Source organism: Cinclus cinclus, chromosome 3 (assembly GCF_963662255.1).
Source record: "Cinclus cinclus chromosome 3, bCinCin1.1, whole genome shotgun sequence".
Lineage (NCBI taxonomy): Eukaryota > Metazoa > Chordata > Aves > Passeriformes > Cinclidae > Cinclus > Cinclus cinclus.
This window is the reverse complement of record NC_085048.1, coordinates 85,325,745-85,342,171: the sequence shown is the minus strand read 5'-3', so window position 1 is coordinate 85,342,171 and position 16,427 is coordinate 85,325,745. Positions and strand designations below refer to the sequence as shown.

The following is a 16,427-nucleotide window of genomic DNA, read 5'->3' as shown; positions in this document are numbered from 1 at the left end:
CCTTTTCTACCCTCTTAGCCACTAGCATTTCCTACACTTTTTTCCAATTCAACATTCAATCCAGATCATTCAGCCTCAGAAGAGATTTAAAAAAAAAAAAACTTTAACTGAATGAATTTTCTTTTAAGATGACTGTGAGTATGAGAGATGAGCTTAAAAACACATCAGCAAATGAGATACATTTCTTACTAGCATTTCCAGCCTTGTGTATCCTATCAGCATGCACAAACCTGGCCACAAAGGTTTCAAAATAAATAATTAGTACGAGAAAAAAAAAATCCAACAGTCAAGCTTCATTGCACAAACATTTAAAGAGAGGAAATAATTTCTTTTACAAATGTGTTTCTCTTGTATAAGAATAATTTTGTACAGAAAATAGCTCTTTATACATTTTACAGAAATAGGCTAACATTTAGATTCTTTATTAATGAATAATCATTGAATGCAATTTAAGATTTCAATTATGTTTCAGTCACCAAACATCAATAACACAGCAATACATCACCGCTCTAACATCCTTAAACTGTTTGACTTATCAAATATTGAGTCAAGCCAGTGAAAACATTCCTAGAGCCATAATTTGAAAACATTAAAGTAGCTTGAAACTGTCAAATGATTAAATACTTCCTGAAAGTAATACCATAATTTAAGTGTCAAGGAATATGAACTTAAACCTTAACAAGGCAGCATTACTTGCTCACTCCTGCTGGCTAATACTGTAAAACCCCAATTGAACAAAAGCTTTAATATTAACTGGTTTACTGTTAATGTGACCTTCAAAACACTTCTGAATGATAGGATGCTATCCAGAAAGACCCAGACAAGCTCGAGAAGTGGTCCCACAGGAATCTCATGAAGTTTAACAAGACCAAGTGCAAGTTGCTGCACCTGGATGGAGCAACCCTGGTAAGAACAAGGGCTGGGGGATGAATGGATCAACTGCAGCCCTGGGGAGAAGGATTTGGGAGTGCTGGTGGGTGAGAGGCTGGACATGAGCTGGAAATGTGCACTCACTGCCCAGAAAGCCAAATGTGTCCTGGGCTTCATCCAAAGCAGCGTGGGCAGCAGGGGAGGGAGGGGATTCTGCCCCTCTGCTCTGCTCAGGTGAGACCCACCTGGAACACAGCACCCAGCTCTGGGGGCCCAGCACAGGAGGGACAGGGACCTGTTGGAGAGAGTCCAGAGGAGGTCACCAAGAGGGATTTAGAGGGATGGAACACCTCTCCTGTGAGGAAAGGCTGAGAGAACTGGGATTGTTCAGTCTGGAAAAGAGAAGGCTTTGAGGTGACTTAAGAGCAGCTGTCCAGTACCTGAAGGCAGCCTACACAAATGATGGAGTGGGACTCTTTACAAGAGTATATAGTGACAGAGGCTAGGTTTAGATTAGATGTTAGGAAGAAGTTCTTAACTGTGTGGGTGGAAAAGCACTGTAACAGACTACCCAAAGATGCTGTAGATGCCCTAACCCTGGAGAGGGTTCTGATCTAATGGAGATGTGTCCCTGACCATGGCAGGGGTGTTGGAACTGAATAATCTGTAAGGTCCCTTCCAACTGAGGCCATTCTATGATTCAGAATGACATAGCAGAAGCTACTCTAGCAAATGCTGTACAGCATTAACACAACACATAAATGTATTAAAAATATTTCCATTTCCTTAAGAAAACATGGAAGGTAGATTTAAAAAAAAAGCAGTAAATTAAGATATAAAAAGTAAATTTGCAGAGGACAAAAAATCTGAAAAAAACACATGTATATGTATTTATATGTAAGGGTATGCTAGGAAGTACATATATTTAAAAATACTCAATTTATTCAAAGACTGTTTGAGTCCATAGGGTGTCATGCAGAACTCAAACATAACCCACACTCTCTTTCCCTCTACAACTGCTCTTTCAACCACCTGTACTTATCTGCAGATTTCCTTGTAAACTACAGAGAAGGTAAAGGCATTTGCCCTTGGAATACAACTATATGCAGTAATAATTTCTTGCTTTCTGGGTATAATTTTAAATAGATGTAAGTAAGTAAGAACTATAAAACTCAATGACTGAAAACCTGAAATTTAGATGCTAATGATTCTATTTAGTATTCATACAGAGCTACTTAGGAATTTGCCAGCTGTACCCTGTGTGAGTACTGCTGGCACTTCCACGCTTCGCAATTCAAATGTGTAGTTATGTTTAGTCAAACATGGCTCTCACTCCAAGTTAGCAAAACTCTTGACACATACAACTTTCAAATAAATTCAGCTGGAACTGGTACACCTCTCCTCCTCACAGCACTGAGCTTGATATGAGGCAATAATGAATCACATTATACTGGTTCACATTTTCATGTGGTTAGAAGGAGAAACAAACCCTTATTCCAGTGATTTTGCAAATTCTGCATAGTCAATGTATCCGTCATTGTTCTTGTCATCATCTCTCAAGACATCATCTATTAGACTGATCAGCTCTTCTTCCTTCATTGCTTGGGTATGCTCACCACCTTCCTACAACAACAAAAACACAGTGAACAGTTTAGCAGTCTCTCTCATCTAGTGGCACGTGTGACAGATTACTGACAACTATTTTTTTACTAAGCTGTTCATGTTTGGTACCTAATTTGGTACTAAGTTTTATGTAATCATTTATAACAATATAATCAAATTTCATCAGGTGGAAGCTTTGAAGTCAAAGTTCTTTGGACTTCAGAATGAGCATTCTGCAGTCAAGATTCTTGGTCAGAAGTTCCAAAAGCTGAATACCAAAATGTATAATGATGGAACAATCATATAATAAATGTATTCTTAATTAGCATCTTGCTGTAGTATAGACACTGTAGTTTCTGTACATTACAGAAACATCTTACAGTAACACAGAAGTGAAAAAATTCAGCACTGTAGCTTAAAGTCAATAAAATTCTTAGTAACACCTCTTCTGGGAACACAAAGAGGTGCCTTTGCACAAGAAACAGCCAGTCATTATTTTGTTCTTGGCTCAGTATTTTTTGCCACAGGTTATTGGCAGGAAGCTAGGCTATTCTGAATTGTAACTACCAGAAGGTCAATATGAGCTAATGTGTTTCTATTGTGTTCCTAATGACTGGCAAGAGAAATTGAGTTTAGGAAGAGGCAAGCCACAGCAGGTTCTTCTAATATAAGTTTTGTACAAGAGGGTTTTTTTTATAGTTCATGTATACACAGCAGTAACAGTCTGAAGTTGAAAACAGTATCATATCACATGATATGATCATGCCACATTTTGGAGGATTTCTCTTTCTCCCCATCCCTACCTGCCAAAATAAGCCCTCTAAAATGATTTTCACTCTGGAGCCCTTCCTGATTCTAGAGTTTAAACGAAAACTTCCTAAAAACTGCAATGTGACATGAAAAGCTGTGATAATGTACAAATAATTTATAAATTCAACCAGAACTATCAGAAGAAAAATATTTTCATTTTCAGGCAAAACTGTAACTGCAATGAAGATGTGTTGCAACTGTTCTGCTGCTTTTAGAAGTGTTTTCAAACACATATGCCCTTAAAAAACTACACCAACCTCTTTGTGGACATGTGAGATAGCAGTAGCAAGCTCTAACCCATCTAGCAAATTATTGCCATCATAATCATGCATTTTGAAGTAATGGAGCTGCAATTCTTGTGGAGACATCTCAGATTCTGGTTTCTCAATAACACCTTCCAAGTGCTCCATGATGTGTCTAAGAAAAACAAAATGCACATTTCCATCAGTTAATATTTAATTCTCTGTTTACAGCAAATTAAGTAAATTTAGTCTCTGATCAGATATTGTATGTCTAAAAGCACCCTGGACAACTAAAAGCTACAGTTTGATACTAAGATAAAGAGGGCACAAAGGTTGGTTGTTAGAGGGGCTGTAGAAGGCTCTAATACCTTAAATAGCTATTTCTATTTCTTGTGGTCTACTTAGCAGGCTATCAAAACAACTGAAGCAGAGCCCAAAATCTCTTTTTGGCAGTCTTCCAAAGCACAGGAACTGGAGGAAGATCTTTCCCAGTCAACCATGAAGCGTTCTAGGGAGTTTTATTTACTGCTAGAATTGTTTCGCATTTATGAAGTAGTAAATGAGAAGATGAACCTAATTCTACCTGTTAGGAATATGATTTTGTATAAAGTATGCTGATATGGGTAAGAAAGATTTCTATAAGAAATTTTTTATAGTATAAGTAGGGCTAAGGGCTCCAGAGAGATCTTTCTAGGTATCGTATCTCTACAAATTTATCAAGCAAGCATGTCTCATATGTGGCTTTAGCCAATCATACAACATTCTGAGAAAACAGGGTGCCTTAGGGTTAAGTCCAACTCTCGTAACACTTTAGAGATAAGAAAATCATTATGAAGTAAAGTTTGCACTTTTAGAACATGGAACACGTACTCTTTATCTTGTACCAAATTCTTATCAAGGCGAATATTTGGATGTTGACTCTCTCCTACGTGTTCCTCAGCTAGGGCAGAGATGAAGAACGTAGCCACAGCAAAGCAGAATAGCAAATGTGTTCTAAACGTCCTTTGGGCCATTGTGATCTCCTATAAAAAGGAAAACATTCCCAACCCCCCCCCAAAAAAAAAAAACAGATGAAAAATGCAATCTACTTCTCAGCAGATTTAGACAGTGCTTAGAAACAGCCCCACTAAGTTTCAGAATATAAGAACTTGCTGCATTGGAAACTCTTGGCAAGCAGAGAACCAGAGAGCTCCAATTAAGAGTTTTTGTGAGCGTCCCTATTTTACTGAATTATGCAATAATTTTCAGATAACGTATTTTTTTTTCCTCACAGCTAATGCGCACACCTTGCCCATGCTCGGGTTTTCATACACCTTCCAGACAAACAAGCAACCATGCCCTCAGCCTCAGGCAGACCTGCCTCGCAGCTATGGGAGCAAAGGTCTCTCACGACACGGAAGCCGCTCCATCTAATCAGTAGCTCTGCTCAGACCGATTCCCCGAGGGGCGCACAGCTGGGCAGACGTCACGGAGCCCATGTGTGCGCACTTCCCGGGCAGCGGCAGGGTACAGAGCTCCGGAGCGCGCTGACGGGGGCACACGAGCCACGGGCTGCCGGCTCCCGCTCCTCGCCTTCTCCCGGCCCCGGCTGAAACCCCCCCGGTTCCACCGGCACGGCGCTGGCCACCAGCCAGCCTCCCGCCCCCGGCTGGATCCCCGAGAAAGCGCCACCGCAGCGGGATAGGGCTGGGCCCGCCGCCCCCCCCGCCAGGCCTCAGCACCCCTGCTCCAGCACCGGCCGTCGGGGCGGGCGGAGGGGCCCCGCCGCCGCCAGTCTACGTACCCTCGGGCGGGTGTCCGCCGTGCCGCGGGCTCCGGGCTGGGCGCGGGCTGGACACCATTCCCGGGGCACCATCCCGGGATCACCCCTGACCTGGCGCTGCCCCGCCCGCTCCGCCGCCATTGGCCGTTCCGCGCGGCCCCGCCCCGCCCCGCCTCGCGGGTGACGTCACCGCCCCGGAGCTCCACGTGGAGCCCTCGCGGCGGCGCAGGTGCAGCAGGGCCACGCCCAGCGCGGGGCGGGGCCGGGCGCGCGCGTCCAGGTGGGCGTTCGGGGCTGCGCGTGCCCGTTGACAACAAGCCATCCATGAGCCAGCAGTGTGCCCTGTGCCAAGGAGACCAATGGAATCCTGGGGTGCATTATGAAGAGCACTGCCAGCAGGTTGAGGGAGGTGATCCTGCTCCTCTGCTCAGCCCTGGTGAGGCACATCTGGAGTTCTGTGCCCAGTTCTGGGCTCCTCAGGACAAGAGAGACATGGAGCTCCTGAGTGGGTCCAGTGGAGGGTAACAGAGAGATTAAGGAACTGGAACATTTCTCTTACCAGGAAAGGCTGAGGGAGTTTGGCCTGTTCAGCCTCGAGAAGAGACAACTGAGAGGGCACCTCATCAATGCATACAAGTATATATGTACCTATATGTACAGTGTGCACAAGGGGGGGGGGGGCGGAATGCCAAGAGGATGGAGCCAAGCTCTGCTCAGTGGTACTGAGCAAAAGGACAAGGGGCAACAGGCAGGAACTGATGCCCAGAATATTCTACCTGAACATGACCAAAAACTCCTACTCTGTGTGGGTGACTGAGCACAGGAACAGATTATCCTGAGATGTTGTGGAGTCTCCATCAATTCAGGAACTGCCTGGATGCGATCCTGTGCCATGTGCTCTGGGATGATCCTGCTTGAGCAGGGGAAGTTTGGACCAGATGACCCACTTGCAGCCTGGCCCATTCTGGGCACTGTGGGGTCTCAAGAACCCTGGCCTTTGATGCAGAGAACTCCTTCCTAGAGGATGCATTGGAGGGGTCCCACTGGTGACATCCTGGGCAGAACCTGATAGGACCGCAATGGCAGAGCTGGTGGCTATGAGGCGCGTTTCCCACTCTTAGGGCGGTCCCTAGCCCCATCCACAAAGGACCACCGTGGTTCCTGCCCTGCTGCTCGAGTGTGAACTGCTGTACCCTCTCCCCAGTGCCAACTGCAGTTTATATTATAAACTGTATTCAGTGCTTCCCCTCGCACCACAGGTGTTTCCATACTCGACACCTACACAGCCACTCAGGGTCGCAAACCTCGGCCCCGGCGAGCTGGGGGGGGGGGGGGGGGGGGGGGGCTTTTGGCCCGTTCCTCACGCACCGCCCGGGTGTCTCGTGGGGATCAACCGGCAGAGAGCCCTGGGGTTCGGGTGACTTCCGAGGGCGGCGGCGGCGGAACAGCACTCCCGGCCCGTCTCGCCCAGGCGCGGAGCGAGGGGCCACACCCGCGGTGCCGGGACAGCGGCCGCCGGTGCGGAACGCGGCTCCGTGCCCGGGCGTCAGGCGAGAGGCGTCAGGGAGTGGCGGCCATGACGGACGCGCCGTCCCCGGCCGCAGCCCCCGGGCAGGGCGTCCCGGCCGCCCCCGCCCCCCCGCACCTGGAGGATCCACGGGCCCAGCGGCAGGGCTCGGGAGGCGCCGCTGGGGACTCCCCGCGGGCCGGGGCGGGGCGGGTCCGTCCCGGCGCTAAGATGGCGGCCAAGGGCTCGCACTCGCACGTGAAGCTAGAGGCGGAGATCGAGCGGTGCCGGGCGGAGGGGCACTGGGAACGGCTCCGCCACCTCGCACAGCAGCTGCTGCCGCCGCGGCCCCCGCGCAAGGCGAAGGCGGCGAGGGGCGCGCAGGACGCGGGTAAGCGGCGGCGGGGGGCTGGCGGGGCGGCTGCCGGTACCGACCCGCCCGGGCGTGGGGCGGCGGCGGGGCCGGCTGCTCGCCGCCGCCGCCGCCCGGTCTCGGCAGCCCCGCGCCGGTGGGCTGGTGTGGGCGGGAGCTGCGGCTCCCGGGCGCGGGCCGTGCAGCGCCGGCTTGCGGGCGCGTCATCTGCCATCCCGTGCCTGCGCCCCGGCCCCGCAGCGGGAGGGAAGGAGGGATGCCTGGGAGAGGCGGCGGGAGCTCAGGAAACGGCGCTTGGGTAGATCACGGCGCGCTTCCTCTTGGTGTCAGCGCTGCTGAGCCCGCCGGGCAGCGAGGGGCGGCTGCCGAGCGCTCGGGATGCCGCCCCTGCCGCGGCCAGCGCAGGTGGCGGCTGCCGGCTCCGAGCCCGCCTTGGGTGCACCCAGCCCGTTTGGGCTGCGGCCGCGTCGCCCCCGTTTGCAAAGGTCTCTTCAGCTGCTCCGTTCGTGTCAGGCTGGGTCCCTCGTGCCCCAGCCCTGTTCTTGGGCGGGTGCGCTTGGGTTACCTCTCTCCATTTCCGGGGGGCACTGCTTTACTTAAAGGCTTTCACATGTAAAGCAGGTTTCGTAAATAGCGAGTATGTTAGCGTTTTTTTTCCCTGCTACATCCCACTGTTTTGCTGCTTTTTAAAAATTTTTTAAATCTTTCGGAGCGAGCATAAATCCGTCTGAGGTCAGCAAGTAAATTGTGAACAGGACCTGATTCTACCTGCCGTAGTGGTACAAAGGATTGAAGGGTTCTGAAGTCAGAACTACTATTCCGGGGATTAATTTACTTGGGGAGTGTGTCCAGAATATGGCCCTAGCGTGGAAGCTTTCTAGGGTACCTTAAACTTCACGGTGAGAACCATGATGGGGTAGATGTTGGTAGTTTAATACGTATTTATTTTTGAGGCTTTCAAACTGTTTACATGATACAGATTGAACCCTGGGCTGAGAATCACACGGCCATCCTTTGGACTTTAGTCAGGTTTCAGCTGCCTTTTCCCAAGTGCAGAGATTACCGTGTACTTTGGGGGCATTAGTGCTTGAAGAGTTCACAGTAGTTTCTTCCCTTGTAATTAAGAGGTATAACAACAGTATGATTGCTGTAAAAACATGACTTGTTAATTTGCTGCTATGTCATCATAACTTGCTAGTTACGAAAGAGTAATGCTTTGTTATTGCTACAGAACTTCTTTCAGCAGGTTTTGTGCTTCTAGAAATGATTGTGTGTTCACAGTGCTATTTGCTTTGTGAGATTTTGTATATTTATTTCTTAATTGTCTGTGATCTTATCTAATTCCTTAAGTTTGATTAAGAGATTAATGACTACCTGAAAGCACTTTAGTGTGCAGAAACGATTGTAAGGAAGTTTGTGGGGGAATGTACGTGAACACTTACACTTCCCATTTTATGTACCTGTACTTTGTTTAGTTGCAGACCTGCAAATGAGCAGGAAGAGCTGTGGTTATAATTTGATATGTAGCTGATCACTTAGGCCACAACAACAAAAAAGTCTAAACCACCACACAGTTGATTATTATATGCTGTATGTGGTGGTGTATAGGTAGAAAGTGGGAATAAGGTGTCTCCTGGACTGAAAATATAGAAATAGTTTGCTACTGTGTTTCACTCATTCTCAAATTTCAGACTCAGAACCATGACGTATATATGAAATGTCGGGCTGGGTTCTTTGGTGTTCAAAGATTTCCTTACCTGGCTTGACCTGCTAGTCTGTTGATGGAGGTACTGTTGTTAAGAATGAAGGAACTGCAGAAATGGGCCTGTCAAGTAAGAAGTCCCAGTATTCTGGCAGATGAAACTTTTTTTCAGCATGATTGCCACACTGCATATTGCTTTGTATCCATTGCTGTATCCATTGCTGCTACCTGTGTTTGAGTGTCTCTGGTGGAACTGTGAACAGGGGTGGATTTTAATGTAGGAAGAGTTTTATGTGGCATGTGTATTTTGGCAGAGGATAAGTCCTTGTATATCTTTAGTAATGGATGTGTAGAATGTGTATAATTTATCTTTTTTTTTTCTGTATACTTTCAGGAAAATTGTAAAGGTTTTTGATGCAGTTACTGCTATCGCTTCTCTACAGTCTAAAGCATTAGTTTCATGCACGTGCCTTTGTAAATAAAAAACATCCACTGAAGTGTTTGCAAAGTTTGGTCTTATACTTTCAAAAGGGATTTTTCTGATGAAAATTCTTCTAGTGACAATGAAAGAAGGAATAGTCCTGCCAAAATTAAAGGATTAAGGAGGGAAAATCTTCAAGTTACAACAAAGTGCTGTTTAATTCTTCCATACAAAACATACTATTTCCACTAGATATAAGTTAATGGAACTTTTTTTTTGTCTATGAGTTCTTCCTTATCCCCTCATTTGAGTTTGTTGTCTGTCTCAAAGTTGTGTTGTTTTTGTAATTCTGTTTATTATCAGTATGGCAGTAAGCATTGTTTCTCATTGGTGTGTGCTTTCAGAGGACCATGGGAGTTTGCTGCTTGCAGAGGCTCTGCTGGAGGAATGTTTGAAGGAAAACTTTGCCAAACTGAAGGACTCCATTCCACTCTCAGAGAAGAGTCAGCCCAAACTGAGTGAAGCTAAACAGAATCTGACCGATATCTTAAGTAGAGGGAAACTAAGAGTAAGTGGACTATATTGTCATAATTCCTGCCAACTGGATAGTTCTTTCATATGATTATTAGTCTGATACAGGGTGTGGGTGTTGCCTGTGTCCTTAGATGTACAGTGCTTTATTGTAGGTGATACTAAGAGACTGATAATTCTCTTAGGCAGGATTTTATGTTGTGAGACTTGCTTGCTCATATGCAAAGAAATAATGTGCTAGGTGGACATACCCCGTTTCTTTTTTTTTTTTTTTTTTGTAATTGGAAAGAAGCAGGATAAATACTTAGAATTTCTCTCGACTGGTGGGATGTGGCCCACATTAAGGCGTTGTCAAGCCAGCCCAGTGGAGTGACCTTCTGCTGCTCCAGATCCAAGGGAATTGTGCACAATGGGTTAGCCCTGATTGGAGAAAAATGTGCCACAGGCTGCTGTTGGGAGCTTAGGGTTGTGTTGGGAAGACTACAGTCTTGCACTGCCTTCAGTGTCTATTAGACAAGTAATGCTTTTGTTTTGTGCTCTTGAGTGTGTGGCTTGTAGCTGCTCATTGACTCAGTTGCAGAGCTTCAGGAGAGTTTAGTACTCTGCTTTGATGGCTGCTGCTGCACTGGTGTCCTTTGGCACACAGTTGCATAACTGTGTTTAGATGTAAATGAATTACAAGGGCCTGTTCTAGACTTGTATTAGTTTTGGTCCTGAAATTGGCAGGCTAGTTTAGTTAGGTTTGAAATGTATATTATACTTTCACCATGTTAATGTCCAGTGAGCAAAGTCAGCCTATTTAGAGCATAAAATGGAGAGAGCAAGGAAAGGCAGTCTGTCCAACCCTCTTTATTTATGGTTTATCCCCATTAACAGTCAGAACTACTGAATTCTTCCAGTTCCTTGTGTATAGTTTTGCTGCATGAATTGCCATTACTTTTTCTTTGCTAGTGGTGACTTAGCTACTGATGCAATACTGACCCTGTGTTGATTGCATGTATTAAAAAAAATGGGTACGAAGGCTTAGGAACCTTTTCATGCTTTCCAAAGGGTCTGTACAGATGTATTTTACTGCTGTTCTGTTACATATGTTTTCAATCCTTAAACAAAATGAATCATAGAAATAGCAGGTGTGCTTTCTGTTTTTTCACTGTTGTGTGAAAATTCTTTGACAACTAAAGAAAATTTGGGAGTTTTCTCACTCTTTAATTAAATATACAGAGGAGATGGGAATACTTATCTAAAAAGTGATGGTAACTGTCTAGTTTAAAAGCAGGGGTTTTTCTTAGTGTGTGTGGGTAATTCTGACAATGCCAGCCTTTTATGTGCTCTTTGTGGTTGGTGAATCGATAGAGCAGGTCAGCTGAGGCTAAAGAGTTGGCTTACAAACTGTATTTCAAAACTGAGCTCCAAAGTGATTGACCTTCATTGCCTGCTGCTCTCATGAGCTTAGCCCTTGCAGTTGTGAGAGGAAAGCATTCTGAACATGCTTAATTTGCTGTGGAGTAATTCATTCTTCCTGTCTGGTATTTCACCCTGTAACACTTTTTCTCTTCTTGCTCCATTTCAGCCAAAGTACATGACAGAAGCTATGCTGATCCTAGGGAAGCTTCATTATGTGGAGGGATGCTACAGAGATGCCATCAGCATGTATGCAAAAGCAGGAATTGATGACCTTTCAACCAAAGATGAACCTCTGTATGTGCTCCGTTTGTTAACTGAAGCCTTTGTTATTAAAGGTAAAGGATTGTGTGTGTACATTTGAAATATGCATGTTTTAGGTTGAGGCTATTTCTACATTTGGTTGGAGCAGGTTTAGAGCAAAGATGTATACTGTAGAAAATCCTACATGTTATGGTTGGTGTAGTTTCAAACTTAAAGGCATTGTGGAGTCTTAGTCCATAGTTTTTTAACTTGGCTGGCTTGTAAAGAAAAGCTCAGAATTGGAAATCTTGTGGTAACTCTTGGCTGTAAGTCAGCAACATGCTTGAGCTTGTGTGTCCATTTTGGGGAAAATCTAAATCAAGCCCTTGGCTGAATTGGGGCCTATGCTTTCTCTTAGAAAGAGTTCATCTACTTGTACATTTCAGTGATTTCTGAGACTTAAACAAAGACTATGTCTCCAAGTTTTAAACTTTGGACTAACAGAATATGTGCTTCCAAAGCAGGTAGTATATTTTTGCAATGCATGTCACACAGTATCAGACCTTATGTACGAACAGGAATCTCTCCTCCCCCTTGTAACACTACAGACATTGCACCGTTTGAGAGATTCTAACTAAAACTACCTCTGTGGGTAGTGAAATTGCATTTCCATTTTGAGTGGGGGAAAGGAAGACCCTTGTCAGTTTTTGACTTGGGGGGAGAAAAAGATCGGTAATCTTCTCCTTCATTTGCTTTTGGTTCCTTTATAAATGTTGCTCAAGTACTGCTACCTATCTACTGCTTTCTACTCTTTTCAGCATGTCCACCAGCTAATTAGGTGAATGAGAACTCTGATGATCAGATACCTTCAACTGGTATGTAAAAGAGTGAAACCAAATCAACCCAAAATACTGTTTGACTGGGCTGCTAGTATTACTGATAATAATTTGAGTAATTCTGCTTTTTCTAAAACCCTGTTTATGCTGCTTTGCTTGCTTTGATTTTTGTTTCCTGTGGTACTGATCAAATCTGCTTCATTAATGAGCTTTTGTGGAGCAGGACTAATTTACTTGTACCTCACACTGACACTTGCATGGCGAAGAGGAGCGAGTAGTTGCCTGTGCATTTTCAACAGTGTATTTGAGAGCAACTGTGTGCACTCCAGAGTCTGAAGGAGATGCACTGTCCTTACTGGAAACCAGATATGACCCTCGGTGAGGAGTGAGTGTATTGATAATGTGTGTGTGGGAACTGATGGAGTAACACTGTTGTTGTTACACCCCTTGTATTGTTTTAACTACCTAACTTACATATGAAGATGTTGGAGGTTTTTGCTTCAGAGCATCAGGCAATTTTTTTGGTTTCTTTCCCTGTGTGGTTTAGCATGGAATGTAAATACTGTGTTGTCCCTGTAAACCATGTGGAGCCTCTGTTGTTGCAGAGAAACCTCCATGGTGTTACGGTTCCACAGTCTTTATCCTCCATGATGATTATTTTCATATTAACTAAGATATCAAGAGTGTAGCAAGTCACTCAGTATTCTACCAGAGTTGCTGGCAGAAAAAAGTCCAGCTGAGTTTGGAGAGGGTACTCATTGCTAGGATCACTGTTCCCTCATGCTATGTTCCATCAAGCTCCCACTCATATGTTAGTTTGTGCAGGTAGCTATGGCAGTAGCAGTGTAGATTTAAATTTTCATTTTAAAACATGCGTGTCCAGGCTGTTTCTGCAGGGCAAGTAATAGTATGGAGTTGAATTATTTAAAATTAATTGATACTTTATACAGATTTTATATATTTTTCTTATTTATATAGATTATGTAGATATATTTATATTATATTATATTCTTATTTATATAGAATTTATATATTTTTTTCTTATTCCCCTTTTTAATTTGGTATCTCTCCAGAAATTAGGTTGATCTGCACTATATTACTGCCTTAGGTCAAACTAATGATTGTTTATGCAATCTGAAACCTTCTTTAAAGATGCTCTTGAATGTTGCTTGTAGTAAAATTTTTGCAGGGTCCAGAAAAATCACAGTCCTGTCTATGTCAAGGCAGAAGTTAGGTTCCCCACTTAATTTCTTGTTCACATTTTCAGACATGGGAGAAAGGCATTGGTTTGATAGAATTTCCTTGTTCATCCAGCATTAGGTAAAGCAGCAGAACTTTCTATCACCTCATAGTGTGAACTTGGAACTAATTCAGTTCTGTGTAGGTAATACTGCTGAATTATGCCTGTGTGCAGAACGGCAACATAGGTTCTCAAGCACTAAAGATTAGGCTGGAAAGGTTGGAAGAAACCACAGTTAAATAAAAATACTTTTTTTTAATGTTGACACCTATCCTTTTAATGTTGGAAATGAACAAAAATGTAACAAGAATGATGTGGGTGTTGGAAATGAACAAAAATGTAACAAGAACAGTGCCGGATACAGTGCCAGTAGTTCCACAGATTAAACCAGTTGCAGAAATCCAGTAAAGCAAGTTTCCTTCCTTAGAGCACCTTTTAACCTCTGCAACATGGAAGGCTGGATGTTGAACTAAATAGCTGGAGTTTTTCTCTGGAGGTCCACAGCATGTAGTAAGTTCATATCATATTAAGAGGCAGTGTGGTTTTCCCCCTTGTGTTTGGATTGAAGAAGTTGAGCAGAGAAAAAATTTCTTGCTTGTCTTCTCAGTAAACTTCCACACAAGGTGAGTATCAAGAAGTAAACATTGAAGTTCTTTATCAGTGTGAGGGCTTGTGCAGTTGACAAGTCACAGGAGAAATGTCAGAGAGAGCAAGATTCTCCAGTGTCATCTGACTGCTGCTTCCTGTTCTGTTTCTAAATCCCTGCATTGTGAGGAGACAAGTTTTGTGGGCACTGTGAGTGGAGCTCTGACAATAGTTTGATTTTTCATTAGTCATTTCATGACTAATTTTAATCTCTATGTTTAGTTAATAGGTGGTTGATTTATATGTGTCTCTTTCTTCCTCATCCTCCATGAAGTCAATCCCTCCTTAAAATTTCACCTCTGCTCAGTTCACATTGTTGCTGATAATCTCTGATGCAAGCAGCTCTGTGTTGCATAGAACAGTATTGAGTAAGCCAACTTTGCTTCTAATTCAGTTGGGACACCCTGTGACTTTGTTACCTGGTGGTGTCCATTTGAAACAGCAAGCAAAAAAGACAAAATCAGAACAAAATGTCTAGCTGTCAGAGGTAACTGGTTTCCCTCTGTCTGTACCTGCTGCAGAAGCTCTGCGGGTATCTCTATTTGAAAGGGGTAAATCTGGTGGTAGGTTAGGCCACTACCTAACCCTTACAAAGCACTGAGTAGCTCTAGCCAGGGCTTCAGCATACCTAAGCTCCAAGAGAGAGGCTTCTATGATGTGGCAATGTTTGCTGTGCTGCTGAGAGCAGGATGAGAGCTGCTTTAACTGAGGCAGGCTGTTGCTAGCCTGGGTGATATAGAGTCAGTCAGGCAGGGCTCATGTGTAGTGTGGGTCCTGTCTTTGTAATGACTGAGAGGGACTTTAGCTTGTGGTAAGGGATGTGTCAGAGCTGCTACAAGGGGAGTCAGTCCTGTGCTGAGGGGCTCCCTGTGTCTGTCAGGCCAGGCACTGGACTCCAGGCTCCTCTGTCTGGAGTGGGGTAGCTTGGAGATAGCTATCTATCTGTATTTGTGCAGCAATGCCATAGAATTGCACACGGTATCTAGTTTCTAAATGGATTTCTAGGGAGTTAAAGCTTTACAATTCCCACTGCCTATTTTTCTCTTTTTCTCCCACTCCATCCTGTAATTTTTGTAATTTAGTAATTTTTCTGTTATTATTGGTCATTTGGCAACTCAGGATGGGTTTAATTTGTGCAGCTTCAGTCTGAACTCTCTGTGGAGCCAGAAGTTGGCTGTTCTGGGGTGATTCATCACCTCTTCAAATGGCGTCTGACACAGCTGATGAGAATGGTGGTGTGCAATACAGCCTCTTCCCTGGTGACTGAGACAGAAGACTATGGACCAAGCTGAGATTTATCCCTTGTAATTTTGTTTCTAAGTGGTTTTGTTCTTTAGTTTTTGGGGTTTTTTGAACTTTAGAAAAGACATCCATTTTATCAAAGGGCCGCATTGTGAGCTTGGTCTTTTTAGATCTTTGGGAAGATGTGGAAGAAAACAAGGTGATAATGCGTCTGTAGCAGTCTGCATTTTATTGTAACAAATCCAACCACAAGTCGTATCTTTGAGGAAATGAGACTGTTTTAGTCCAGTGGTTCAGAGCTATCTGTATTTTGTTTTTGGACCCATTTTAGTATTTTAAAAGTGTTTAATATCTGTGGTGTTACACTCTTGTAAAAACCAAAGATAAAATCTTGAGACAAACATTGAGCCACTGATCTTTAGAGCTCTCCTAAGAGCTGTGAGTGATATTTCTGAAAGCAAAACCTTGAAATTACCATGTGGGGGGTTTTTGCCGAGTTCGATAATAATAAACAGCCTGGAACCTGCTTCTGGTGTCCTGGGTTCAGCACATCTTGTTTTGGATTATTTTGTGTTTGTTTGGTCTTAGAACAGATTGCTGAGTTTACGTGTGTTCCTGTTTCTCTTGTGGTTGTATCTTTTAAAAATTCAGTGGTAATGGGGTCTGTATGCTTAGAATTACATTGTTGTGCTTTTTGGGTGTGTGAAATGATTGTCTTGGGTTTCTAATACTGGAAGTGGTTGTTTGGAGATTCTGATGGTGTTCTGAAAGGAGAATGACAGAGATAAACAGAAAACCTGCCCTTTTACTCAGCTGGTTTGAAAACTATTTGCTTCGTTTTAATCATAGTTTTACATTGACCATGTGAAGCCTTAAAATTTGAATAAACTGTTTTAAATTTCTTAGTGATTGTTCTGGTCAATTAGTTTCTGATTTTGTTGGCTTGCACTACTGATAAAAACAGTAAGCTTGCATATAGTAAATACAGGTTTGGTATTAA

At 44.1% G+C, this 16,427-nt stretch overlaps 2 protein-coding genes across 3 annotated transcripts in view; one reads left to right on the top strand and one right to left on the bottom strand.

Annotated features, from left to right (window-relative positions):
• Nucleotides 1-273: 273 nt before the first annotated feature.
• On the bottom strand, nucleotides 274-5,400 carry MCFD2 (multiple coagulation factor deficiency 2, ER cargo receptor complex subunit). The gene is made up of 4 exons (XM_062490356.1): nucleotides 5,308-5,400; nucleotides 4,395-4,546; nucleotides 3,540-3,699; nucleotides 274-2,493 (listed from the first exon to the last, which is right to left on the bottom strand). The coding sequence occupies exons 1-4, from the start codon at nucleotides 5,377-5,379 to the stop codon at nucleotides 2,362-2,364; spliced, it is 516 nt and encodes a 171-aa protein (XP_062346340.1). The 5' UTR covers nucleotides 5,380-5,400; the 3' UTR covers nucleotides 274-2,361.
• Nucleotides 5,401-7,009: 1,609 nt separating this feature from the next.
• Nucleotides 7,010-16,427, top strand: part of TTC7A (tetratricopeptide repeat domain 7A) — a 166,179-nt gene continuing 156,761 nt past the window's right edge. The window contains exons 1-3 of one of the 2 annotated variants that reach the window (XM_062490355.1): nucleotides 7,010-7,184; nucleotides 9,694-9,857; nucleotides 11,391-11,559. In XM_062490355.1, the coding sequence (XP_062346339.1) occupies nucleotides 7,025-7,184; nucleotides 9,694-9,857; nucleotides 11,391-11,559 (493 nt within the window). In that variant the 5' untranslated portion in view covers nucleotides 7,010-7,024. The remainder of the gene's footprint in view (nucleotides 7,185-9,693; nucleotides 9,858-11,390; nucleotides 11,560-16,427) is intronic. The other variant, XM_062490354.1, reaches the window with a different exon arrangement.

Excerpts from the sequence above, each read along its gene's own strand:
- MCFD2 (XM_062490356.1), bottom strand. The coding sequence starts at position 5,379 with ATGGTGCCCCGGGAATGGTGTCCAGCCCGCGCCCAGCCCGGAGCCCGC. Across the intron at positions 3,700-4,394 it reads AATTTGGTACAAGATAAAGA|ACACATCATGGAGCACTTGG; the intron begins GTACGTGTTCCA and ends TGTTTTTCTTAG. Across the intron at positions 2,494-3,539 it reads TCTCACATGTCCACAAAGAG|GAAGGTGGTGAGCATACCCA; the intron begins GTTGGTGTAGTT and ends TTGTTGTTGTAG.